The sequence below is a fragment of the Pagrus pagrus genome (assembly GCF_965226575.1).
Source record: "Pagrus pagrus genome assembly, chromosome: 21".
NCBI classification, from domain to species: domain Eukaryota; kingdom Metazoa; phylum Chordata; class Actinopteri; order Spariformes; family Sparidae; genus Pagrus; species Pagrus pagrus.
The window spans coordinates 11,697,097-11,724,823 of NC_140208.1; the positions used below are offsets into that span (position 1 = coordinate 11,697,097).

Consider the following 27,727-nt stretch of genomic DNA (forward strand, 5'->3'; position numbering starts at 1 on the left):
GACAGTTGCATAACTGTTCCCACTATTTTCGTTAGAGCGCTTGTCTATCAACATTTTTTTCAACTGCTTAATGATGTGAATGTGAATCTTTCATATTATATTCAACTCCAGTCCTTATTAAACTACAGGAGGCCATTCACACAAGAAAGATGCTTTCAGGTTCACTAAAAGCGTCAGTGAAATGAAAGTTCATCCTCGACTTGTTTTCGTTTTGTGGCTGTTTTCCCCGAGCGTCTGCTTTTTAAATCATCCGAAATGCTGCCGGCTTTGACTGACAGTGGTGCAGTGTTGTCCGTGACCTCCAGCACTGCGCTGACGCCGCTGCTTTTTGAAGTGGGACCTAAAGCTACATCCCACAGATTTACAGTGCGAGGTTATCTGTGTGCAAAACTTACCAGCCACCTTAATTACACCTCGTTCCCGTGTAATTAAAAAAGCTGAAACCAGGACAACAGATGTTCGTGTCAGGCTTAAATTTATGAGACGAGACCAGCGTGGAACATTCAAGAGAAAGTTTAGACTCTCCTTTTATTCCCTGGAAACACCATATATATATCTATATACACACAAACATCATCCAGAATCAGCATTTTTAAAAACATCTCATCGTAATTTTTACAGAATGGCGTATTTACAAATGTATATTATAATCACAGTTTGTATATTCCACAAAACAGAGCAGGAGGAATCATTGCACAGCAGGAAGAGAAACAGAAAAATGACAGACTTTGCATTTAACGTTTTGACACTCGTATACACTGAACACCATTCCTTCATATTCATTCGCTCACACAATGCTGCAACATGGCTTCATTTCAAGGCTGCGGAAAATGTGTCAAATCTCAGATCAGCGCGATTCTTCCAGGTGACCCAAAATCAGAGGAAACGTATTAGCATGCTTCGGAGAATTATGGAGAGTTAAATCAGAAAATCCCATGCGAGTGATTTGCATAGGTTGTATTTTTCTTCTGCGACAGGAACGAGCTGCAAAACAACAAAAAGCTGCTTTGATTTGCAGCAAGCAGCTCATCTTCACATCGTTTAAGACGCACAAAAAGATCCGGATGAGAAAAATAAACCTCAATTTTAACCTTGCGTAACTTTTCAGAGTTTCGAAAAGGTTAGTAAGTTTTCGATATAAAAGGAGAATCGAGATGTGATCTGCAGGTCTGCTGTCTGTACGCTGATCCCATGTAGCAGAATAATCAGTTTGGATGAAATAAAAGTAGATGTACATCAAACAACTAGCACCCACCGGAGCCACAGGGAGGCTTTAAGGACTCCATGACCTCAATCCTGGAAACTTTCATCTCTATTCACGTAGTAGGCCATTTCGACGTAGCCCGAGGGCCTACGAGAAGGGGATCGGCGTGTAACCATACGTGACCCACAAAGCCTGTTTCTGATCGGGAGGGAAAGGGAGACGGAGGGTTTAATCTTTTGTGGCAGCAATCAGATCAAGTAAAGACCGAAGAAAACTTTAGTATCGTTGAATCAAACTCTGCTCATTACCCTTCATCCTGTGTGTGTGTCTGTGTGTGTGTGCTGACTGATACTCTGGCCTAAATGCAAATGATGATAAATGTTTAGCACTCGGAGGAGGAACAAACTTCATGGTCAACCTGTTAAAGCCTGTAAACCCTGACAGCTTAAAGCATGTACGCAAGGTATAAACACAAGAGCTCGAGAGGGTGAAAAGAAAAGAAAAAAGGCACACATGCAGCCATGCACGCGCACACACACTCGTGATTTGGACACTTAAATACTCAAACATCAGCACAATGGCATGTTGCACGTACACAAGCATAAAAACAGACAGTATACTGGCGCACAGAAGAAAAAAAGTAAATCAATGCAAGGAACAGATTGCACTTTGTCCCTGGATATATTTCTGTAGGTTCCGTTGGCCTTCCTGAGCTACAGCTACAGATCTCCTGTCCTCCTTCTGACTCTTCTACGCTTGATTTGCTGCTACGGACTCAGTGACACAACAGAGAAAACAAAAATAAGAGAGGGGTGTGACAGGAATGCCTCGACATTTTTGATCTTTCCCTCCACTAAATCATACTGCGAGAGCAGAGAAAGTCGCTACAAGCTGTGAGCGTGTCTGCTGTTTGAACTGAGAGAAGACGATGCTAATGAAGCACTGAAACATAAACATCTTTAGACGCTCATGTCTGATTAAAGGGATAGTACGGAGTTTTTAAAGTGGGGCTTTATGAGTCAGTGAATGGTAGACTTAAGTGCTACATATTACATACTTACTTTAAGGTGGGCTATGTAACTTTTTCTCTTTTCAGACAAAGATAGGGCTGGAATCGCAGTTTACAAGAGATACAATTAATTTGTTATGCACTTTAAAGCCATGTGTTTACATTGGTATTTGTAAACATTAGAACAAAACAGTGTATTTTGAGTTATTGTGAAGTGAGACCAAAGACAGCACATTGGCTACCTAGAAGTCCTTCAAATCTGTTGCTAAAAAAGGGGTAGTGAGTTGCAAAAAGTAGCCTAGATTGCATCTTTATCCAAACAGACAATGCAATGCGATACTGACTATGGATAAGAAACTCATTCAACCTACTTCAAAAAACCCAAAATATCCCTTTAAAAGAAGTTGGTACTAATAAAGTTCCTGCAGCAGCAGCAGCAGCAGCACATCACAGTGAAGGAAAGGCAAAAATGCTCAAGGTATTCAAAGCAAAGACCCAGTATTCTAAAGAAAGCTTTGTAATAATACAAAAAAATAAGACATACTAAAATAAAATGTAAATTTTAAGCCAACAAAAATTAAAATAAATTAACAATGACATTCAAAAATGGCTAAAGACCAGCTCTACATTTCAACCTTCTCATGATATTATATTTGCCATAGATTTTCTTCAGTTTGACACAGCTTAACATTTGGATACTTCCACACTGACGGTGCTGTTTTCTGCACGAAACACTGCAAAGACACAGCCTGCTTCCTCGTGTCTAGCACCGGTGTCACACAGATGGGTGAGTGTGCTGATGCGAGGCACCTTGCTCCACCAGCTTGTTCATAAGTGCTAGTTGTGCAGAGCAAAAATATGATGAAAAATGCGCAGGTGGCATGCGACGTCCCCGCAAAGCCGGGGCTGATTTTCATTTTTTTGCTTCACGTATGGATAGCCATGTAGTGGCGCTGGAGAAGCAGTCGCTCCAAAATACACTTGGCTTATTGGCAGACGGGAGGGGACAAGTAGAGAGAGAGTGCATGCTGGGCGTTGATCATCTCATCTCTGTTTCTGTACGGCTGAAAGAGCTGCGAGTCAAACCAGAACGCAGTCCGTTTTTTGTAGGATGAACTAATTGGCATATCAGTCTTTTCTGACAGGTAGAATTTGCTATACATTCACTATTATGGCATCTTCAATCTATCAGTTTGCAAGGCAGTCAGAGTTTCAGGCTTGATGCAACCTGCCCGAAGAGTTTTTTTATCTAGACAAGGCTCAGGGGACAAGGACGTCAGCCGGAGGAAGATTTGTTGCGTCTGATATTGAGACGGAGGTGTTGCTATGTGGATGGAATGATGACAGTTCAAGTATGTTCGGACAAAATGGGCGAAAAGTTCAAGAGGTCCTCCATGAAGCAGCCTGATGTGCTACTGGCACTTAACAACATTCAGTTTAATCCTTTACTTATATCTCGCTAGAATGAGGGTTTCGCTGTTCCTTCAAAAACAGTGGGCTGGAGGTTCCTCAAGTGCTTCTCGGTCCTTCATTTCTCGCGTCACTTCGTCCTGACTCTGTCGTCAGGAGCTCGCTGCTGTTTTATGAGCCTCTCGATCTCGGCCCCCAGCGTCTGCAGATTCTCCTGTTGAAGAGAGTGAATACTTTTACGACTCAGAGGCAATGTTGAAGTAATTATAATAAAAGGTAAAAACTGAGGTTGCCTTTCTGCTTTTTTTTATGTTGTGTCACCTTCAAAGTCGTGAACAAGCCACAAAACAGGGAACAGCAGATCATAAACCTCATCACAAACAGGAGTGGAGCAGATTGTACTTTACCACTGAAGACAAATTTTCAGTGGATGTAAGTGGGTGTCTTTTCCATTGTGAAAAGTATATAAATGTGAAGCCTTTATTTGACTTCATCCCGGTGTTTTTGTTGCACTGTACCCGTGTTTATTGTTCTTATATCATAACTTCCTGCCAATCATCTTTCATCCACTGAAAGAAAAGTCGCTGCCAGAAAATACTCCCACGTTACTTACTATTCATCGTCTCGTTTAGGCTAGTACACGGGATGTCTTTAAGATAAGTTAGAGGCAAAATAAAGACAATAGCGAGCTGCTTGTTTGCAAAATATGAACAGAGAGTTCGCCTTGTTCATGTGGGCGCACTGGAAGATTTAATTCATAATTTCTTTTGCTTTCCATTATCTTTATGTTGCATAACACTGAGCCTGTTTGGAAGCAGTTCTTCACCCACTGTGTTTGACGTAGACTCAAGATGCTTTTGACACTTTGCATGATAGAAAAGTCACTACATAAAGTATGAACAGACATGGCGGTAAACAAGTTGTAACTAACTGGAGTTAATTCTTCCTGAAGTAAACACATCAATCTTAATTTACATCAGTTGATCAACATTAAATCTAATGGACCAGCAAGTAATTGGTTTTCAACGCACAAACTTAAAGCTGCATTAATCAGTGTGTTTTAATGAACGACAGATCAATTAGAGAGGCAGAACTTTTATGTTCCACTCACATGCAGTGATTAAGTGTTAGCACATATAGAGTAAGTAAATCTAAACATACCTAGACAATGTGGAAACAATGAAACAGTGTGCTAAATTTATACACACTTTAGCCGGTGGTTAATGTAAACTTTGTAAATCTGGGAAATGTGCATATTTCTTTGTGGAGAAATAAACTTGTCACAAACGGCTGCTGCTGTCCTGGCGCTACATAAACAGTGCATCATGTGGCCAAAACACATCTTGAGACAGGCTGCTGCTGTAAACTGAGACTTTAGATGAGCAACGGATTCATTCATGTGACACTAATGATTAAGGAAATTGGTTCAGTTAGTTGAAATCCTAATTCAATTGAATGGTCAAAAGACCGTCAGGTGCAGACGCTGGACTAAGCTCTCACACAAAAGGGCTACATAGTGTGAATGGAGGCTTAAATGGATGTTTTTTTAACATTCATGTACTATTGTTGTTTAAGTAAAGCTGTTAAGGCAGGATGATTGATCTTAACTAGGGCCTCATTTATGGAAGCAAAACAAATCACTTTTTGTAAATTTAATGGTTTAATTCTATTTTTTTTTTTCTTTTTTAAAGCTGTTGTGATTTAAATCAACAGAAATATACATCCTTAATCATGATAAAGTATTAAGTTGAATTTAAAATTAGATTTTCATTCAAGCAATGGTGTTCATTTTGACAAAAATATACTGTAGAGTAGCGCCAACGAAACACAGTGGCTGTGTCAGGATCTGTTCAGCTGTAATGTATACAGCTCTGGAATTAGTTGTTTTAAACCTTTGTAATATAAATGGCTTTGAAGGAAGATGAGCTTCTGCACGAGGCTAGTTTTCCATGGTTCAAAGAGTCATTTTTATGTAAGCACAAGTTTGGGATGTTAATTAATGAATTAATGGAAGAAAGTGTTTAGAAACACTTAAAAAAAGCAGAATACACTTTTACAAGCATGAACACCATCTGTGCAATAACAGAATGACCAGAATTTTCAAGGTGGCTCCAAAAACGTAAAGTAGCTGACACTTGCTGCTCCTTGCTAGCTATCCTTGGCTTTAGCTACCTACTGTCAGCTAATTGGCTCATGACTTAGTTACCCGTGGAGTCAGCGACCCTAGAGTTAAGAGTAGAGCCAGAACTGGGACCTTGGATCACAGGGGGAGTCCGTTTTGGTAACTTATGTTTAGATCATGTTGAGTTTGAATGAAGTGTGTTTTTACGATGAGTTGCTGAGGCAATTAATATATCTGCCAGCTGAAGCAACGTGGGCTATCAGACCATCACCTCTTGCCGTTACAAATGGTATTAAGAGACGGGATGATTTCTTATAAAGAAACTTCGTCAGACTTCTTGCTGATGGTCTCCCTGGTTTCATAAGCAGATAAAAATTCCTTGTAGGACGTTCAGCTCACACCAAAGCGTTCTGTATTTGGATTTGATTGAATCGAACATGAGGTTGGCAGTGCTTTAATAGTCAAGTCACATCCGGCTGTGTGGCTCCAAAAGGTGGAGCATATCACTGACGCAGCCAATTAATTATCCACTCAGGTCATCTGAGCTCAAACAATTACACACTCCCTGCAAATTAAGAGGCTTGGAAGGAAACTGCACACATCATCAATATTACTAACGCATGTAAATCAGGGGTACGGTGTATGACGCCTGCTGAGGAAGGCCTTACCTTCAGGGTAATGTTCTTCAGCAGCGTGTCCTCCAACACAGCCTGCAGCTTCCTGTTAATCTCCAGCGACAGGTCCAGTGTCAGCCCGCTGTCCGCCGGGTGGGAAGTGTAGAGTGAAGCCATGATGCCTCCCCGCCGGCTCAGGTTTGCCTTGTTAATGTCTGAAGCCTCTGAAGAGAGGGCCCCTGTTTCCTCTCTTAGCACATAGCTCTGGATAATTCTGTGTGGAGGGAAAGGGGAAGGAGATGAGTCAAACGGTGCGCTTCAAAAAGGACGAGGGAGAACGGAGTGAATGCGTGGCCTCGGCTGTTGAGCAGAGAAAATGGAGAAAGTGGGATTTATAGGCGGGAGCACGGAGAGCTCCTACAGAACCATAAAGCCGTTTCCAGCAGTGAAAGCAGCGGACGCCGCTAGAATAGTAATTCCAGCGGGATGGCTTGATCTCACGTGCACTGGATACATTCAGTCATTGTGCCAGTCGCAGAAGAGAAGGTAATGAAATCGGCAGCATTAGAGTCGGCTGCCAGAGTTAAATTAATCAACTACCTGCCGTGTGTGTGTGTGTGTGTGAGAAAGTGAGATAAATCTTCATGTTCATAATCCATTTTCATCTCAACAACAATACAGTGCTGAGGTTAGGCTATGTTTGTTTAAGGAAATGAAGGAGGGAAGAGAATTCATTTGCTTAAAAGCTACAAACTTCCCGTTGTCAAATTTTCCCGAGAACAGCGACATGCAGGTGTGTTTCCATTTAGATGAAAACACACCCAGAGAGAGCCGACACTGTGATTCAAGCTCATTACTGCCTCCCGCGTTATTATCTTTTTCGTAATATGCCACCGAGGGAAGGGAAACACGATACAAAGATGGTTGAGGAAATTAATGTGTGAAACTCATAACATTTTTCTGTCACTCCGGGCAACACGTATAAAATAAAACGAGGGTTGGAACTTGGATTAGTTGTGTGGGAAGGTGAAGAGGGTTGTGTAAGGTCCTACAGAAAAGGTCAACAACCTCTCGTACATGTGATGAGATGGGTCGGCAATCAATATTTTGATATACCTCAAGAACTAACCTGAAACAAATGGATATTTTGAAAGTGGGAGGCTGCAGGATGAGCTCCACTCAGTTAAAAATGTGTATTCCTCTTAAAGAGACTATGAAGAAGATGAATAGGGTGTAGATTCACTGGACGAGAATACCTAAGGTTGCAATTTCTACTACTACAACAACAACTACTACTGCTGCTACTACGACTGATCACTATCCATCTATCAAAAATTAAAAACAAGAATCGAAACAACACCAGAAATAATAAATACCACAAACAACAGTTTATGTACTACTTCCTCGAAGGGTTATTCTGGTATTTTAAACCTGGGCCCTGTTTTTACATAGTTTGGGATCTAAATGACAAAAAGTTTTGGAAGTGAACCAGCAGCCACGAAGCCGGCTGCAATAGCTGCAACATAATCCTCGGGGGGCAAAGTGCATTTCAGATTAAGTCTATTAAAGGTGCTCGTTTTTGCCGATGACAGGCTCAGATTGATATTACAAGTGTCTGAACTAGTTTTGGAAGGGATGAGACATTTTTGCTAAGATTAAGATTATTTTCCTTTGGCCTGAAAATGCCATTATTACTCGCTGTTCAAAGCCACCAGACTACTTCAACAGAACTGCTCTGCGCAGATACATAATGAGTCTGAATCAAGGCAACGACTTTATGGATCCAATCTTGAAAGACTTCCAAGTTGTCTCTTTAAATATTAAAGCACTGAGTGACCTAAAAAAAGGACCTGCTGTTTAACTCGTCAGCCATTTTATTGTTGTGAAAGCAGCGTAGTCAGATGGGAAATGTTTCCGCTATCGTGCTTAAAATTATCCTAGTTTGGGGAAATTCATCGTACTGCATGCGAGTCAAAATACGCATTTCAACACATTTTTGAAACACCTGTCGATCTACACACATCAGGTTTCATAGAAAGCAAGCCTATGTGGCTTTAGTGTGTGGAAGGAGGTATCCATAAGTCCAACAGCCTACGAATAAAAAGTTACATTACAAGACAGCATAACTGGAAGCCTGTTCATATTGTGCATGAAACAATATAAGCTACTTGAATAAATAACTGGAAATAGTTATGCATTATAAAACCCCTCAACTTGAACACAGCAAACCTTAGTTTTTTTTATTTATCATAATTCATTTTAGGTTATTGATCCGACATCATATAGAGGGCAAAATGATTGCATGATAATTATCGCACATCTGGCAAAGCTGTGTGAAACAGATGTGGGGAGGGTTGAAAACATGCCAGTGACCTCTGTTTTCAGAGCAGACCATGCATTAATGGTGGTGGCCTTTGCCAACATAAAATAGCTGAATTGTGTTGCACATACCACTGGGCATGCAGCAGCCTGAGACACTTGAGTCTCACTTCGTCAAAAACGTAAAAGCATTCACCAAGAATGAAGATCGTGGTATCGTAAGAGTGTTTGTTGCAGTGTTTGCAATTAAAAGCTAATAAAGCAAATAAAGGGATGGTGCAAAAGAACTGAGAGGATACAGGAGCTATGCAAGCACTAAAAAGAAGCCACCATCATAAATCATCCTCATCTACACACACCCACACCCACACCCACACAACACCTGGGCTTGCACAGACACAAAATGAGACTTACCTCTGACTAGACTTGCGAGGGTCCATATTTGGACCCCAGTTCCATCGCGACAGTGTTTAGTAAAAAACAAAAAAAGTGACAGAAATTAAGGGTGTGGCCACACGGTCGCGCTGAGTGGCATGCAGAGGTCGACGAGGGAGGCAGGGGTGTGAGCGACAATGACGATGACTTGGTGTTTTAATTTGTGAGTAGTTTGTCTTTTTGTTCGCAGCGGAGAGAGTGTAAGCTATGAGGACGGCAAGGCAAGCATGCATGAAGTGAAGGTGGCAATTGTGGGTACAGTGCAGCTCTCGGATATGTTGTGTCGGAATACAATTATAGTTCTTGAGGTGCCCAAAAAGTGGCGAGACAGAAAGAGAAGATGCAGAGAAAGAAAGATACGCCTGTGGTCTGAAAACTTTTCAGTAATCAAAGCCGTGTTTTAACCTAATCCCACTTTAAAAAGATAATTATCAGTTTCATGTTGAAGGCTGGTTGATGCTCAATAAATTTAGATACTCGTGATCTTAAGACATCTAAATATATCCTTATCAAACATCACAGGCATGGGCTTGAATCAAAAGCGTCAAGAAACCCAGAAATCCCACCTAACCTTGAAAGGATCAATTAAAAATATCTACATCTTAACGCTCAGCAGCTGTGGATCCATAATATCCTACAACAGAGCTCTAAAATAAAAGTCCTCCTCCCACTTTGTATCGCCGTCATTTTAATTCAAGTCACGTAAATGGACCATTTAGACTTAATGGTCATATTAACCAGGTGTTGGTATTGAAGGACGGACATCATTGCCCTTGAAGGATGATGCTGTCGTTCCTGCATGTTTTAGCTCATTTACTACAAATTACATACACTGTATGAACATTGCAGCCAATGACCCGTCTTTGACTTCTTATTATCACGTGAATATGCTGCTTGTACAGAGCGCCATTGTTGCCGAGGTCATCCATAATGACCCAGAATGAGTGATGATTTAATGGTTCACGTTAAAGAGCCAAATTTTTAGCTTTTACCTGTGGTTAGCGCTGTACATAACAGAGTTTTAAGCTCTGTGATTGGATGTTTCTTACCATAATGCAGCCTAGAGCTTTCACCCTTACACTTCATGACTCTATATTCTTTAGAAAACTGTGGGTGTACTATTCTTAAACTGTAGTAAATGAGCTTAAAGAAGCAAAAATGTTGCTATGATCATACAACAAATAGGTAGGGATCTGGTAAGGTATATCACACATTAACCTATTGACTTTCTTCCCACTATGTTGCCGCTGCCACATCTCTTCCTCTCACTTTATCACCTGCTTCGGGCTTACAGTTATTTCGCCAGTGATCACCAGGCTGCCCTGGAGGGAAAGGAACAGAAAGGCAAAAGGGACAAATTCACATCCTCATTCTGGGTAGTGCAACACCGCCCCGCTTAGCTCAGATTTTATAGCGCTAAATTTAGACCGGCAACCGTGGGATTCGTCCTCGATCTTAACTCTTGAATGTAGGTTGAGGCTAATGCATTCAATCCGAATGTACGGCTGCAAAATAGATGAGAAGTGGGATGATCCGCGTGGAAACGTCCGAGAGATCATCTGGCAACGAGAGGTGACGTGATACTTAACTTTAATGAACTGTTTAAGGTAATCTGAGAAAAAAAATATCTAATTTTAACACTCCTAGCATCGGCCCACAGTCCATGTGAAGGCCTAACCTATACATAAAGTGATGATGCGATTAAGATAGCTCCGACGTCCTTCACACCTTCTCTTTTGTTTATGACCATGAATATAGATGGGCTATCATTAAGGATCCATACTGATGCCTTCTTTCCCCCGATCGGCTCGACTATAAATAGCTCCTGACTGAAGTTTGTCACGAATAAGGAGTTTGGTGCATGAGTTTGAATCTAAAGATGAGAGAGAGAGACAGAGATGTAGAAAGCGGTAGGGGGCTATAAACTGTGTGTGTAAGCATATACTGTTTGTCAAGGTCAGCTGAAGCACCGTTGTACCGGGGAGCGAGGTATATGTGTGTCTAAGGATTCGGTTTAAATAGGAAGAAAATTGGTGTCAAACAGAAGGATTTTTACACTTTAACACCTCAACACTTCTGCAGGAAACGGCTCTCACTCCTGTGCTACACTGGAGCGACTACTGATGTTATCACACGAGGTGTTGCTACTTTTCTTTAAGGGCAGATCAGACAGATTGTGGCTGCAGAAGTAACCACGTGACATTACTTGAACTTCATTAAGGTGACGAACAAGCGGTGGTGGAGCTTTCAGACTAACTGTCCACCATTCTTAAGTAATGCGCTAAAGCCTGTATCTAAATATAAATATATCATTCAAAACAGTAGTATATTCCTTCAGTGCATCATCCTCTGAACACCACAGGATGGCGCCTGCAAGCTCCAAGAAATAGCCTACACCATCCTATCATGTCACATCCTATTTGGTATTCATCTTGCTACTTCAGGGTGTGGCAGACAGTACACATGGACTATCATTGTCTGTGAATATTTTGATATTGACTCAGGGAAACTGATATGGCTAGCTATGTCTACATGATGCAATGTTATTGACTTTAAATCTTACTAGCATAACATTAGCTTTCTGGCTAACAGCTGAGCCAAGGGTTCTACGAGTTGACTAGAAATATTGCCCGTTGTCAAGTCGTGTCTAAGGTTCACCGTATTAACTATTGAAGAGTGTTTCCATTGCATTAGAAACATACAGGATTGTAATGACCGTTTCAGGTATTAGTCAAACCCTCAGGTGCTGCCAGGGAAATGTTATTGCTTGTGAAAAACTTAAACATTTTTTTTTCTGTGGCAAGGGACCATGGTATAAGTGGGATAATGCCCTTCGAGGTGGCCATTATCAGGTATTTCAGGCCCCGCTGCACTTTGGACCCTCTAGCCTCCATCCATTAATTCCTAAAAATGGATTCCTTGTTGGGCATTAGCCCTTACTTAGTGAGCAACTTTTTATATAATGCTGACTATAATGCTGTGTGGCTACACATTGAATATGTCACTGTGTTGAAAGGAGACAGCTCTACTTTTAATAAAACAGCTATAGGGTCTGAGACACTTCCTAGCATTCCTAAACTGAATCCGTCCATCAGTATTGTTTGAGCACAATATACCTCCATCATCTGCACCAGTAACATCTGGACACACTCTGTGTTCTACGGCCAAAAAAAGGAGTTCGGCATTGTTCTCGCCATCTCTCTTTCTCTGCTCCCTGTGCTTTGGTCCATGCCACTCACTTGGTCTTTTTCCGGATCTCCTCCACCAGTTGCTTGATGTGATCCTCCATGAACTCAATTTTTTCCTGCTTGCGAGCCAGCGCCTTTTGCAGGCGGACGATTCGATCGACAAGCACAGTTTTGTCGACCTCTGGGAAGCTGTCCACGACCACCACCGACGGACCCGACTGGCTCTCTGGTGAGCGCTCTTCAACACCACTGCTGCCACCGTGGCGTGCATTCAAGGAGCCTGGCGAGTGGAGCGGAGATGAATTTAGGGAACAGTTTATCGATGTGATTTTGGTCATGTTTTGCACAGGTAGTAAGCTATTATTTTCCATAAACAACAGAAGAAATATGTATATGAATTATGTATCCCCCTTTGTAAATAAAGGATACCTTTATCAGAAATTTTATCCCAAAATAGAGAGAAAAACAAGAATATTGGATTTTTTTCTATTTTACTTCTATGTGTGTTAAATACTAACCAAATCCAGGAGTAGTACCTGAGGAACTTGAGCGACTGCCCATACTGCTGGCATCCCGGTCACATCCTCCATTCTCAACCTGCTCCAGTTTCTTACGGGCTGCAGAAGCAGAGAAAGTAGAGAAATGTCATCTGTTTCATACTGTCTGAACACCCAAAAAGGTGTCAGAAAACAGCTCACTGCTTGTCTGACCAACAGTCAAAACCCCCAACTATTCAGTTCAATCATATCATTAAAGACAATTAAGGAAATCTTTGCACAGAATCACAAAAACTACCAGAATCAGATAAACTCATCCTCGTCGATTCCTCAACTAATCATTTAAACAGTGACTTTGTGTGAGCAAAGAAGAGAGAAAATGCACAAAAAGCACAAGAAAAGTCAAAGCTAAGCATCATTGCTTGAATGAACTTGCTGATTTTTCCTCAGTGAAGGTGTCCGCCTAAATAAATGTAATGCAGCTTTTGCTTCTGAAGAAGAGTGCACGCTCAGCAAACCTTCCATGCATAAACAAAGGCTTATAATGACTGTAGTCAGAAAGTGTAACTGCGATGCTGATGAATGATCAGAGGCTCTCCTAATGAAAATGTAATCTCTGCCCCACATGCCAACTAAAAGTGAAAGGCTTGTGCATACAAGATAATGGTGCTGAACTTCATGCTTTAAGGTTACTTTGGGTGCCCAGAGAACCAATTAGGGGAGACTGGCTCACTCTATTAAGTGTAATCCTAGCATGAGAAGAACATAAGCTCTCGATACACCGCAACTATCTGTGCACGCCCATCTCCCTTGTTCCTAATCAACCTGCACTTTCTTCTCTAAATCCGAGTGTGTGACCTGATATTTAATCCTGGGCAGGGACGGTCTCAGTCTGAGTCGAGCCATTCTATATTAAAGATAAGATATCACAGCAAAGCGAAATTAGATAATGGACACAGCGGCCACTTTGGTGAGGCTGGAAATGATACAACGCTTTTAACCTTTGAATAAAATCCCATCTACATTAATTGTGACACAAGATAGTTTCTATTTAAATATTAAACCGACTGCGGTGGATGACGACTTGATAGAGTCACTGGATTACATTACAGCTGTGTTGTGTCTGTAATTTGAATTCTGCAATTGTCTGTAGTGGTCCCAGTAATATTTGTTGTTTAGGTGGATTGAAGGAGAATATCACAAGACATGGTTACATTTTATAAATGTGGTTGCAAGAACAATACCTTCCACTCATATTGTAAGCTGATCTGGAAGAGATATATTTTAATAATAACTGCTCTAATTATAAATTCCCTAACCCCAAGCTCTTTCATTCGTTTCTATCTGCACGACGTCTCTTGGTTTTTATGACTCACTCTGTAATATTGAGCGTTTTGTCAGAGTAATTGTTATTTGGGGTGCTTTAAATCTGCGCTCTCGGTGCGTAGAGAGCCATTTTCTCTACTACTCTGCTCCATGTTGGGCTGTTACAGAGCGTAACCGTCGTTTCATTCCCTCATGGTGAATTGTACTGTCTGTACCAGCTGTGCACACAGCGCATTACATTTAATTCTTAAATGTAATGCTTCTTAATGTGTACTTTATTGTATTTGACTGTACTCAATTTAAAGGTGCAGTATGCAGTTTCGAAAAAACTCAGAAAGTTAATATCTATAATATGAGGTAATAATACGAACTCAGAAATAGTTATTTGATATATTTCCATATAAACAAGCCGCCTTTAAGGGGAATAAGGTCCACAAAACATTGTTTGAAGCTAGAAAAGTAGTTGCTAAGACGGGCCCTGCAACTATAAACACAGTATAAAATCGTGTTGTCCTTTGAGCACAGTTTGTTTATTCAGTCACCATGAGGGAGCAACAGAAAACTGTAAGCTTGTTTCCTCACCTTGCGTGAGCTGTTTTGTCAGGTCCTTGATGTTGGCAGCTTGCTTCCTTTTCTGAGTCACCAGCTCGTCCCTCAGCTCTTCAACTCTGGTTTTTAGTTGGGCCACTTCTGTCTGCAGTGCTGCCCGCTCCTCCTGCAGGCCCTGCACCTCCTGCTGCCTCAGCATCTCTTCCCGTTTCAGCTGCCGAGACTGCAAAAAATATGAGTAATAATGCAATAAATGCCCTGATAGAGAGGTATTGTGACTATGTCTGCTTGTTCCAGACATAAAATTGACAGTCTAGCAACCTCTAATTGAATTGCAAAAATATTGCACAAGCATGTTTTTCTGAATGTTAAGCCAGAAAATATCACTATCCAAGGACACTGTATGTTCTAGGGCAGACAACTCAGCAGTTATGAGGATGACAGATACACAAATCACTATAGTATAATAACCTTTAAATCAACAAGGACAACAGCAAGGCATGTCTACATAATTTTAGTGAACTGTATTCCGCCATCTGTTTTAGTCATGTATCACTTATACATCTCACTCTATCCCTTTCTGCTATCAGGATTCCCGACCTTGTCATCTAGCTGCCCGCTGGTTTCCTCCAGCCTCCCTTTGAGCTCTGTGAAGCTGCTGGAGAGCTGATCCAGCTGAGACTGTAGTGCGTTGCTCTCGTACTGGAGCTGGGCGTTCTTGCTGCTCAGCTTCTCGGTGAAACCCAGCAGCTCGGCTTCGCGCTCCCTGCTGCCTTGTACATCACGCTGGAGGTCAGCCATCTGGCCGGTCAGGCCGTCCACTTCCTCTCGAAGAGACGTAATCTCCTGTTTATCACTGCGTGAACAAAAAGTGATTGCCAAGGTGTTAATAAAGACTCACATTAAAATGGGCGGACGACCAAGAGCTTCCCTTCTTGTGTATGCGTGTGAAATGTCTAGTATTAGGGACACAATTATTTATGAGAAGTGTATGAAAAAAAGGAAAATATACTTAATAAGCCTGCTTGCTTTGATTGTGATTTACAAAATAACAAAAATGAGCAAAAGCGAGCTTAACATCAAGCCAGGATGAAGGTCACAATGTTCACTGGTAGTAAAGTTATCAATGGACAGCAAAAACCCCGATGGTATCAAATCATTTTTTCTTGCCAGCAACTAAAAATGTTGCTGGCATGTTCCTTCTGCTCGAAATGACAGCCAGAGAAAATAAAGAAGAGAAGCTCTTTGAATCAGTTTGGGCTGGCGCCACCTTCTCATGGCACCGAAAGCAGCATTTAAATAAGTGGAAAAGTTTCTCTGTCAAGTCATCTGCACATGGCCGGCAGAGACACATAGCTACAGAGGGACCTGAGTCCCTTCTTGCCCTGTGTGCTATATCTGTCACTGGCCTAAAAAAATAAAAAGGGACAAGAACTGTATTACAACCTGTGCAGTTCTATCAGAGCCAATTATGTTTGAATGGTGATACAGGAGGACACGTCAAGAACTGAAACTGGCCTGCAAGATAACCTAAATGCACAGCTGGGTTTGGGTAAGCATACGGCACCTCTTGCATTTTAACGAGAAATTAACTCAAAACCTGAATGTTTTCCAAAAGGTGTGCTCATGTCACGTAATGGTACTTCCTTTTAGTACTTTAATAATATCAATGATTTTATCTTTTTTTTCCCCAGCAATGTCTAAAGTCCCCAATGTGTAAGTGTCTTTCCTAGTAACATTTTAGAAGTAGCTAATAATATCTTTATAAATCAATTTAAAAACAACTGTCTGAGACGTATCTCTGCAAGTGCAATCCATCATTTTAAAATACACTTATTTGCCTACTTAAGCAGCCAATTATGCCATTTGATAGGACTACTTTCAATTCATATGGCCTTTCACAAAATGTGCTGGGGTAATTGGAAGAGCCAATCATAATTCACTGCAGCCTATACAGCATATACTTGCTTTAGCCCTAAGCCCTGCATTAACAACGTGATAGCTCACTTTTACAAATTTCACAGCAAGAAACAACGACATAAAAATGTCAGAGTAGCTATTATAGCTTAATACATGGCCTAACTTGTCATATTTCAGAATTTTTGGACTTTGATTTCAGAGCTGTTGACATCACACATGCCTGAAATACATCCATGTGTCCATGCTTGAGCTTTTACTTTCAGTAAGCGTTCAGCGTGAGTGTGTGTTCGTACCGTTCCTGCTGTTCCTGGAGCGCAGTGATCTCTTCCATTTTCTCTCTCTGGCGCCCAATCTCAGCTTTCTGCCGGTTGATGATCTCCCTGTACTTGCTCAGCTCGTCCTCCCAGCGTGGACGCTCGTCCTCCAGACACTTTAACTGCAGGACAACACAGAGACACGTATTCAACTGAGGCTGACCTGCTGATGTCATGTGCACACACGGACAATCAAGCACTTATCTGCATGACAAACCTTGGTGCGCAGAGTACTGAGCTCATCCATGGCCTCTTTGTAGCTCCTTTTCAGGTCTTCCAGCTCCTTGGCTTTCACTCGGTGCACCTGCCAGATATAAAAAGCTCTATATTAGATATTTATCCACAATTATAAGATGTATGTTTCTAAACCTTTGAATCTTTGACTCTTCTACTAGTTCACTTCAATAGTTTTACCCGACTTCAACCAAAAAGCATACATATTTCCTGACAATCCAACTGTGGCATTCATTAATGTTATTTTGCTTATGCACTCATTAAGCATGTGAAAGCAACACTTACAGTAATAATGTTTCGTCTCATCTTTTAAACAAAGCCATTAATGGTTCAAATCCTACTTAACTTTTCCAGGAAGCTATTAGTTGCTTTTGGTATCCAAGACAACGTGCCATTAATGGAGATGCCAGCAAATTTACTGTCTCCGTCTTCCCTTCCCATCCCATCTTAATTACCACAGTAATGGAAACTCAACTGTTTTGTTTGCATTATTTATGACTGAGCGCCGTCATAACTTGAGCATAACACACATACTAAAATAAACACCGGCTTGGACTAATTTATCCACCAGTAGGGCAGCGATATCTGCCAAAAACGAGGTCCTGTCCTAAATCAGTCAGTAACTATCAGTGACAAGCCTGTAACATACTGTACATCACCTGGATAACCGGATGTTTAAAACCACAGAGTTGAGGTTAATCATGGTAATCTTTTATATGACCAAAATACTGACAGAAATACTTACAAAAGTAAGTAGGATCTTTCTTTTTTTAATTCAAGACCATTTTAAGACCATTTAACGCCTGATTATTTGTGAAACAGTCATTCTGAGGACTTGTAAACACCTGGGATAAACGAACCCGCCGGTGGAATCAGGGCAAGAAATGTGTGATTTCCTCCACAGCTTCATATTGATTATTTCCAGGCCATTTATTTTTAAAGCGTGATTCCCCCCAGAATGGGGCAGAGAGAAAAACAGGCCATTGTGTTTGGATTGAGTCCATGTCTGCGCCTGTGTGTAGAGCCTATGTGCCAGCTTGTTACTCATTCCCACTTATGCCAATTATACCTTTCAAACTGATGAAAACAGCTGAAACAAAATAAACATTTTTTACTGGCATTAGGACCATCAATAAAAGGATGAATAATGGCCTGGCAGAATATGTAATTTAGAATTAAGGTAGATAAAAGGGAACAAAATAAACAGACAAGTTTGTCTGCAGACATGCAGCAAGCATGTAAACAACTTGTGTTTATGGTAATGCTGCTTCAGGATTTTTTTAGTGCCCACTCACTGAACACTTCAAGCTTATGAGAATGTTGTTGTGTGTGTGCACAGCGGTTGTCACCTCTAATTGGTCTGTTTGTTCCTGCTTGTGTTTCTCCAGCTCTCCTTTGGTCTCCCTCAGTTTAGCATCCAGCGCATTGGACTTGAGTTCCTCTGATTCCTGGAGGAGTGAGGGGTAAATGATGCAAAAACAAGACAATAAGCTGGGCGAAGGACAGAATGCAATGGCTGAAACAACAACAATTAAAAGAGGGGGAGAAGCAGCGATTTATTAAATATAAGAGGAAAAAGAGACACCAAAACATAATTTCTCTGTTTGCAACAAAGATCATTTTGGTTCCAGTTCAAGTCAACTCCTTTCCTGGTCTTTTTCACTATATATTCTAAATTAAAGTACACTTTCCTTTTTAAATATACTAAACAAATATGTCATATTTGTGTTTTCTTTGGAAGCTTCATGTCCAATCATTTCAGCTTGAAATCTTGTTCTGTTAAAAGGTTGGCATTGCTGCCTGTGTATGCTCTGATAACACGCTGCTGGTGAAAGCACACAGTAGCTCCAATGAATATTTCCACCACAGAGAAAACTACAGCAGCTCTTTACTACCATCATAAGGAATAAATGAAAACTGCCTTTCATCTAGAGTAGAATCAATCATGTTCCAAGTAAATGTAGCTAATTTAATTAAATCAAATATTCTTTTCAATTTCTACAAAAAATAAAATCATTCAGTCCATGTATGCAAGTGTGACTGACCAATCAGATTAGATCGATTTAATTATTTGAGCTCTCGGTTGGTTTAGTCAGAGAGTAGGCGAACTGACTGTAGCACACACGTTGTGACATTGCCAAAAAATCTCTATCTCTATTCATTCCATGCAAATAAATCCAGATGTTTCTAAGAAACAGGTGTTTTCTATTTGCTCACATTCTCAGTCAAGAGCAAACTTATACTTCTATGTGATAAATATCACACACCTGGTATGTTCGGATCATGTCCTGGCAGTTCTTGCGGATCTGTTCAGTCTCTTCTTTGGCCTGGACCAACTTGGACGTGGTCTCCCTCAGTTTGTCTTTACTTTCCTGCACACAGATAAAGAGAACATAAACAAAGATTATCACGGTTATCCTGTCCAACATATTTGCGATTTGCAATATTTCCAGATGATCATCAAAATATCCTTTTTTTTATATTTCTATCCTTTTAGGACTGTACTACAGAGAGCTCGACGGCTTTTTAATGTCAATCATGTGAGGATATTCAGGATTATCTCAATCACAATTATCCTGATAATTAAAATTGACCACAATCAAAGTATTGAGTGTTTTTTTAATCACACTCTGTACAACATTAAGATTCGTAGAAGACAAATTCACTTATACACATATAGACAGAGTGATTTACTACACACATCAACCACACAAACCACCACAAAGACAAACATTAGCTGCTCTGCTCCTGTGGCCGCGAACAATTACTGAGGTTTTGCTTTTCCCTCTGTTTATAGTCGTGTATTGGCCTGGAGACAGTTTAAAAAAAAAAGCATTATTTCTATTTTTTAAAAATAGCAACAATGTTAACGACGACTTCCTTGCAGGATCATTACTGTACCATTTTCACCCCATTTCATTTCATCCCCGAATCAAATCATGTCTTTTATGGAGCGGCTGCAGATAAAATGACTGAGGGGAAAGTTTTTTTTATATCCTGGAAATACCCAGCAGGCGCACATCTTTGACAAACAACAGACATAGTGTCTAGACTATATGAAGAAAACCAACATTAACCAGAAATGTTAAATGGGTTTTTTCATACTTATATGGACAATGTACTGTATACACTCTATACTGGAGCTGCAACAACTCTATGTAATCATGTAAATATGTAAATTTCTAAATGTATTTAGCGCATCATTTGCTTAAAATTTGACTGCAGCATATTCAGGTTCATACCCATGTCCCAACTAGCATCCAAAGCACAATGATATTATGAACAAGTCATTTAAATGTAGTGCTCCGTGTTTTTTAGTAACCAAAAACAAGAAAAGATCGAAAGTGTTGTGGATGGTTACAAGTTGTTTGCAGTTCTGCCTGATAAGCAACAGGTTCAACAAAGATAAGTAGAAAAATAGCACAGTTACAATACCTTGTGTGCATCTGCCTCACTCTTTAGTTTGTTCTGGGCCCACTTGACCTTGATAAGATGCGAGTTGATCTCCTCCTTCAGTTTCTCCACCTCTCGAGTCGACCTGCTGACCTCACCTTCCTGAGAACGCAGAGAGATGGATGAAGCAGGAACAAAATCGGAGGCTAACAGGACTTTAGATGAGCTGAGATACATATTAAATAACTAATCTTAATGCGTTTCTCCTGCTGATTACCCAATGATTCAGTAACCATTTACCTTAGCCTCATACAGCTGCTGCAGCCGGCCTTTCTCCTGAGCCAGCTGGTTTCCGCGGAGGGCCTGGCGGTCCACCTCCTTGGTGGCTTCCCTCAGCCTCTTCTCCAAACTCTCCTTATCCCGCCTCAGGTCGAGGGCCTCTTTCTCCCCGCGCACGTATTTCATCACCATGGCCTCCTTCTCTTGGCGTGCCTCGTCACACTTCTTGTTCACCTGAGATGGTTGTTCATACAATAAGGTTTATATAACTCAAAGCAACATTATGCAACTTTGTCCCCTTAAAATAACAGCTTCAAAATCATTGTCAATCGTAACAGACCTGGGACAGAGTGTTGCACTCAGAAATTGTGGGGGCGCCAAACTGCACAAAATGCCAATTTCTACATAATGTTGCCTTAATATGAAAACTGCTTTTGTTATTGGATCCTTTAGAGAATAATTTTTCAGTCCAGGGCACGCTGTGCTACACCTCCTATACTGACACCTCACTATCACCCTGGTGGTTCACTCAGGTTTCTCTACTGGGGTCACACTGGTGTGTTCATTCCTCATGCCAACAAAACGCTCATGTGCCATTTTTTGGTTTCTCAGTCGACAGTTTTATTCTCCCATCTTCACTGCATGCTGTAACAAGTTGGACTTTCAGGAGAGCAAGAGAAGGATGGGCAAACTGTGTAGAGAGTTGCTGTGTGTGCATTTATGTGCTTTAAATATTACACAAAACAGCACATTTTGTACATCAGGCTACATAAAGTTAAAAATAATCAGCCAGGTGGCACAGAGTCTAAAAAATGACAAATGTTTCAAACCTCTGGGGCAACAGTCGATTAGGACTGGGTCACCATCTTAATAAAAGGGAAAAGGAAAGGGCTTTAAGGTGGCGTCTGAGTGCAAAATCTACTTCATATTGTTCACTGAACAGTGAAATTAAAAATTGAGAAGTGTGACAAAACTGTAAGGAGAAAGTTAGCCTACGTGGTGTCAACCAGGTGTGCAAACTATCGGATGAAAAATGTGCTTTCCTGCAGTATTCGCTTAAACGATTTAATCTGCAATAACAAGAGTTTGGTGTTCAAAAACCTTGACCGTTCAGCTGATAGTTTTGTGCAAACATCTTAAAAGGGATACAGGGATACAGTGTCTTCACTAACTGTTGTGAATAACCTTTATCTTAGCCATATAAAACTTTAGCATGATCACTGATCCTGATCCTGTATGTGTTGTGGATGATAAAGAGTTCAATGTGATGTGTGGTGGTTTTAAATGTCTTCATTAACTGTCTGAGTGAACAGCTGTCCATGTCTCTCTGAAAAGCTGACCACATGATCTGTAGTTTCAGCTCACATACTCGGTATTATCTCAGAAGTATATCTGTAAGTATCCTGAATATATTCGGTAGTAATGTCTGTTGCTGTATCTTGTTTGGATCAGAGAATCTTAATCATCTTCACAGCTTCAGTATATCAGGTCACTTTTAGAAGTCAGGAAATTATGCAAGAGTTCATAGCTTTAATTTGCATTACTTGACATTGAAGGGATCCTGGGCAAAAACTGAAAACTACTTTACATTAAATTAAAATAGAAATGTAATTTTCTAGAACTGAAATCAGAAAAAAAAATCTATGATAATTGTCATAGATCAAAAATACACTCCGTTATACCTGTTCTAGCCGGAAGGCTGTTTCCTTCTGCATCTGCTGGAGGGCGGCCTTAGCTGAATGATCGTGGTGAATCAGTTTATCCCGCGACTCCTTCAGCTCTTTCAACAGCTCCTCCACCCTGCCCTCCAACTACAGAAACAGGGTGTATGCAGGGTTAGCAACTCGTTGGGCAACATGTAAGCCTGGGCCTCACCTACAGTAGGTTAACCTGCTACACAGGATGACACCTGAGACAAGATTGTGGTAGGCAAAACAAATCTAGACAGGAAGAGGGATGGGAAGGGAAGGGAAGTTTGGCATCGTTTTTATACCTCAAATATGGATGCTTGTACAGTGAAATATGACTGAAATTACTCTGGGAAGATAAGTTTTAGGGGCATTAATCAGTAATAGACATTTCTGGCTTAAATCTATGGTTGGAGGAAAAATGAAAAGGGATCCAAGCATACATTGGGTGTATCTCATAAAATTCCCTCCTCCACCCTCTTGCTTGCACAATGCTTAAACAAACGCTGTTGCCTAGAAAGCACGAATCAATTATAGCTCTTTCTATGGAAACAACGATGCTGGTGTCCAATGAATAGAAAAGATCCAATGAATAGCAAAGTGCTCTGGAGTCCTATGTACTGTAAATGGTGAGCTGAGTAAATCAAAGGTCAGGACACAGTGAGACATTTAAACAACACAAATGAATACAGCCATTCATTCACATGTAGCATGCTTAATGCGAGTAATGAGAACTCTGTGTCCTTTTCTTCTCACCCACCACGCTGCTTTGTTTGACTTACTTAATCACCAGCAACACAGAGCTAGACCCCAGATTTAATTGAATCAGAGTGTCACTGTGACCGGTGTTGCTACACACAATTTGTCCTCTGATTGTATGGTGTGTTGCGAAGTAAATTGGTCCTTGAAATTTCCATATATTAAAAGGATGATTCTACCATATCCCTGCTTTCTCACCAAATCAAAACCATATGAATGTCAAGTGTGCAATTTCTATATTTTTGATGAGGAAATTGTATCAAGACATATTTTTGGATGCTGGTCAGAAGCAGCGCTCTGATGAGTGTTTGTATAATTTTTTAAGGCTGCTGTGGAGCAAAGTTTTTCCTGTCTTTGAGCTGTGACAGTCCCAAACACTAAACATTATCCAGCAAAAATGAAAATATTTGGAAATATTTGGATCACAGTTAGCAGAAGTCAATGTCCAGCACAGGCAGGAAGTCAGACAAAACATCGCAGCACAGCACTTCCTTGTTGATGACAAACATATGCTATAGAGGCTTCCATTGTTTTCATGCATGACCAACAAGCCCATTATTTTAGGATAGGCTTGTTTTGGACCAAGGGACAGATACAGACCGCATCGTCTGTGCTTGTGTTCCAAAACACTCCATGCCATATGACCGTGAACAAACTGAACAGACGATACAGAATGAAACGAACCTTTTTGATGGTGGCCATGTGCTGCTTTTCTGTCTCTGCCCTCTTCTTCAGCTCTTCCCTCATGTTATCCTTCTCTGAACAGATGCCCAGAATCAGCTCCTGGTGCCTCTTGTTCTCTTCGAGCAACCTATACACACACATATGAAAAACGCGCACAAGAGCATACAATACTTATTTAGGTCAAGTCCATAAAGTACTGAAAAACTTGACTGTTTTTATGAAATATGCAGGTTGTTCTGTGTCATTTAGCCAAAAAGTGCACTTGAATCACTGCAAAAAACCCTGCTTTGGTTCTAAAACAATACTCCTTTGTGTTAGCTTCAGCCAGATTTAATGCAACTTAAGTGAAAGAAAAAGAAAAAACACAGCAATTAGCAAATAGGGTAATCCTTTGCTGAACTGCCTTATTATGATGGAATCCAAGTATTGTACATATAGCTGTGCTCTAAAATGTTTATGTATCAGATTATCTTGGCTGATACACCAGATACATAACTGACACCACAGTGCATCAACTGCAAAGAACAGAACAACGGTTTACCTCTGAACAGCTTTCTCCTGCTGTGCGTACTTGTATTGCACACACTTCTCAAAGACCATCATGCAGCCCTCTTTGTCTGTAGGGACTCCGTTGACAGTTGGGCTCCCTTTCCTCTCACCTCCGCTTTCGCCCTCAGGCAGCTGACAGGCCAGCAGCTCCGACTCGAGCTCATCCAGAAGTGACTCCTGTGACAGCGAGCGCTGGATCTGGGAAATGAGCTTTCGGCTGCAATCAGTGTCATACGGACTCGACAAGGAATGAGAGGGGGCTGAGGTTTCGCCGCTGGTTTGCGGGCTGGAAGCCAGCGAGGAGCTGACAGTGTCAGAACTGGGGGTAGACGGGCCATTAGAGATCCCAGAGGTGGTTGTAGAGTCGGTGGGGGAGTTTTTAGAGGCGCTTTGGACGGATGATGGACTCTCGGCTGAACCGCAATTACCAGCAGGCGACGGCTCCGTGGAACCATTTTTAACCGAGATTGATGGCTGCTCATTGCTGTTTGGAGCGGTGGCATGAGAATCGTTCACTTCATCAAAAGTCAATAAGGTTTCTATTGTCCCTTCAAGAACAGAAGGAGAGCTTTCTACCACATCATCTAAAGTGGTGACTGGGGCTACCAAAGCTCCACCAGCCTCATTTAAAACTTGACTGCTACCACTGCCGGTATCAGCATCCAGCTCACTCCCCTCTTCATGTTCCTGACTGCACGATAGAGCTTCTGACTTTGTCTCTGTGTCCATCTGAACATCTGCCGCAGTCTCGATTAATTCACTGTCAAGCTGTGCTTCAGCTTTTGCCTGACTGCACTTGTCTCCATCATCTGCACTGTTGTGGGAGATCTGCTCCTCCTCGTCTACGTTAGACGTGCTGTTGTGAAGCTGATTCACCGGCTCCGACGCAGGTTCAACCTCTGATCCTTCCATCGTGTGCGTATGTAAAGCAGGACCAGGCTGTTGCGTGGTCCCTCTCTGGTTCAAATCTGGCAGACAGAGGAAGAAGCAGAGGAGAGAGGGAGACTGAGTGGGAGCAAAGACTGAACTGTTTTGGTTTTCATCCAATGTGTGACAACAGCTGTGAACTGCCTCAAATTCCTGGATCTCGCTAATGCAGCAGGGCTGTGCTTTCTGCATGTTGTGCCTTTCTGGTCCTTGTGTTGAGCCAGGAAGTAACTCTGGCAATCCAAACAATAAGCTTCAAATTGTTATCTGTCGCCAAAAGGAACATGTAACTCAAAGGCATGCCCAGCAGACAAACACACTTTCTTTGACAGAAACTATCAGGTGTGGTCCTGTCAACATATGTGACGTAGTGACTCTTGAACATGTGGCACAGAACGTCATTAAACATGGATAGGTATTCAAGATTAGTAACCAGACTCACCGCATTCATCTTCAACTGAATGAGCAAACTATTCACTTCTGGTTCATGATAAAACACACCGTCAGTGTAAGAGACAAGTGTAAAGTAAAACTGTATATGTTTTTACTTACTTAGATACAACTTTTGTAACCATGTCTAATATTAAAGCAATATGACAAAATAAATAAAACAAAGCACCTCTGAAGGGCTGGCAGAACATTTGATTCCATTTTCACTTTTACTTTTAAGACTGAGACTTTTATGTAGTAGTGTGATAACACTTATTTAGTTTATCTTAGGGATATGGGAGAAAATAACCAAAGGCTTAAGCTCACTAAAGCTGTAAACAAAGTAGCTCAGTCTCAATCTAAAGATATTAACTTGAACCTCACAAATCAAGCATTCAGCAGTTATGCAATATTTCCTTGGCTGGAAAATGGCTCTGTCAGCATGTACTGTGTTAATATTCACTAAGAGATGACTGTAAATAGCTGTAAGACAGCTTCCTGGTTTATTGTCCCTGAAAGATAATATGTTATGGTAGAGCCCCCTTCCTCTGTTACACCATGTTTCCTGATGCAAAATCCCCCAGCAGCATTTGTAACACCATCTTCTCCATGCACATTGTCCCCTTTCTGTTCAATTATACAAACAGGGATCGAAATTGTAAGTCTTGCAGTACAACCTGAAAGACCTGTGCTAAAGCTACACACAGCAACACCATCAAGCTTCCCAGGTTAAGTAGGGAAAGAATAACAGTTAGCTTAAAACACATGCAATGATGTTGATGCTCTTGTGACAGGTGTCGCCCTGTCAGAAGCATTTAACGTTAATGACACACCCTTTAAGTGTCCATTTATCGGGTAGTTAGCAGGCAGCGGGCCCATGTGTCCTTTGTAACGTCATTTACCACCGTTTAATCCACACTTTCATTTAACGTTAGCCCTCCCTACTTGTCTTTAACTCGCTAGCTGTTTCACGTTAGTTAGCCACGGCAAGGCAGTGAGGAAAACACATAACCTAGCGTAACACGGAGCGCACGCTGAGACAGAGCCAGCTATAGAAAGGGTGGTTCAAATTGATTTAACGCTAGACTGCAGACTGACATATTGTATGGAGGCACAGCTTACTTTAGCTGGCTAGCTAGCCGAGCTAACGTTGATAAGAGAGGCGTTCGCTACGAGTAACGCTGCCCGCTAACGCTAGCATGTAGCATAAAAGACAAATACAGATGGTTATATTTTCACCCACCGATTATGAGAGCCCCATGGTGTAGTTCAATGCGGAGACAGTCGGGATAAGTAGGAACTTTGAGGTTTCTGTCTCACCAGCTGAGAGCCCCAACAAGTCACTTTGATATGACACATCAACAAATATGGCCACTGCGGGAGAAACGACGAGGTGATAGGAACCAATCAGAGCCCAGTGAGATGTGACGTCAGTCTGACGTCAACACACGTCAGGTACATCCATCCCCACAATATAACCTCCAGAAAATTAAATATGGTAACACAAAAAACACGTGTACACACAATTAAAATGTCTCACACCATTGATATGATATTAATAAATCCTGTTGTACTGACTGATAGATCATTAGTAAGCTGGTGATGTTTAAAACTTGTTATAACTATACTTTCATCATAGTTTGAATTTGCTTATAAACAAGCTGCTTTGGTGTAAATAACTTTTCCTTAATAAAAAGGCAGAAAAATAAACAAAAATATTAATTAAAGCAGGCAAAATCTGATCATATAATAACTATATGATGTGAAATAATTTTGGGAGCCTAACTAAGCTGTTGTTGTTCAATGTTCAGGTTGATACCCAGCAAGATTATTCAATCAAATAATGGTTTAATATATCATCTCAGAATATAAATGAAT

At 41.1% G+C, this 27,727-nt stretch overlaps 1 protein-coding gene across 2 annotated transcripts; it reads right to left on the reverse strand.

Moving 5' to 3' along the window:
* Nucleotides 1-497: 497 nt before the first annotated feature.
* Nucleotides 498-27,217, reverse strand: ccdc186 (coiled-coil domain-containing protein 186). Of its 2 annotated transcripts, none has more exons than XM_084343051.1 (16): nucleotides 27,093-27,217; nucleotides 24,486-25,461; nucleotides 23,945-24,071; nucleotides 22,496-22,624; nucleotides 20,835-21,047; nucleotides 20,577-20,696; nucleotides 19,409-19,513; nucleotides 18,491-18,589; nucleotides 17,125-17,211; nucleotides 16,887-17,029; nucleotides 15,274-15,529; nucleotides 14,707-14,896; nucleotides 12,838-12,918; nucleotides 12,353-12,581; nucleotides 6,414-6,633; nucleotides 498-3,837 (listed from the first exon to the last, which is right to left on the reverse strand). In XM_084343051.1, exons 2-16 carry the CDS (start codon nucleotides 25,403-25,405, stop codon nucleotides 3,754-3,756), a joined length of 3,003 nt encoding a protein of 1,000 aa, XP_084199177.1. In that variant the 5' UTR covers nucleotides 25,406-25,461; nucleotides 27,093-27,217; the 3' UTR covers nucleotides 498-3,753. The 2 variants fall into 2 exon arrangements, with proteins under 2 accessions (XP_084199177.1, XP_084199176.1); XM_084343050.1 differs by having other exon boundaries at nucleotides 12,820-12,918.
* Nucleotides 27,218-27,727: the final 510 nt, after the last annotated feature.

What these genes read in the sequence shown, in the direction of transcription:
- ccdc186 (XM_084343050.1), bottom strand. Translation starts at nt 25,405, where the DNA reads ATGGAAGGATCAGAGGTTGAACCTGCGTCGGAGCCGGTGAATCAGCTT. An exon ending in AACAAACAGACCAATTAGAG is followed by an intron (nt 17,212 to 18,490) that starts GTGACAACCGCT and finishes TATATCTGGCAG; the next exon opens with GTGCACCGAGTGAAAGCCAA. An exon ending in CTCCAGGAACAGCAGGAACG is followed by an intron (nt 15,530 to 16,886) that starts GTACGAACACAC and finishes TTGTTCACGCAG; the next exon opens with TGATAAACAGGAGATTACGT.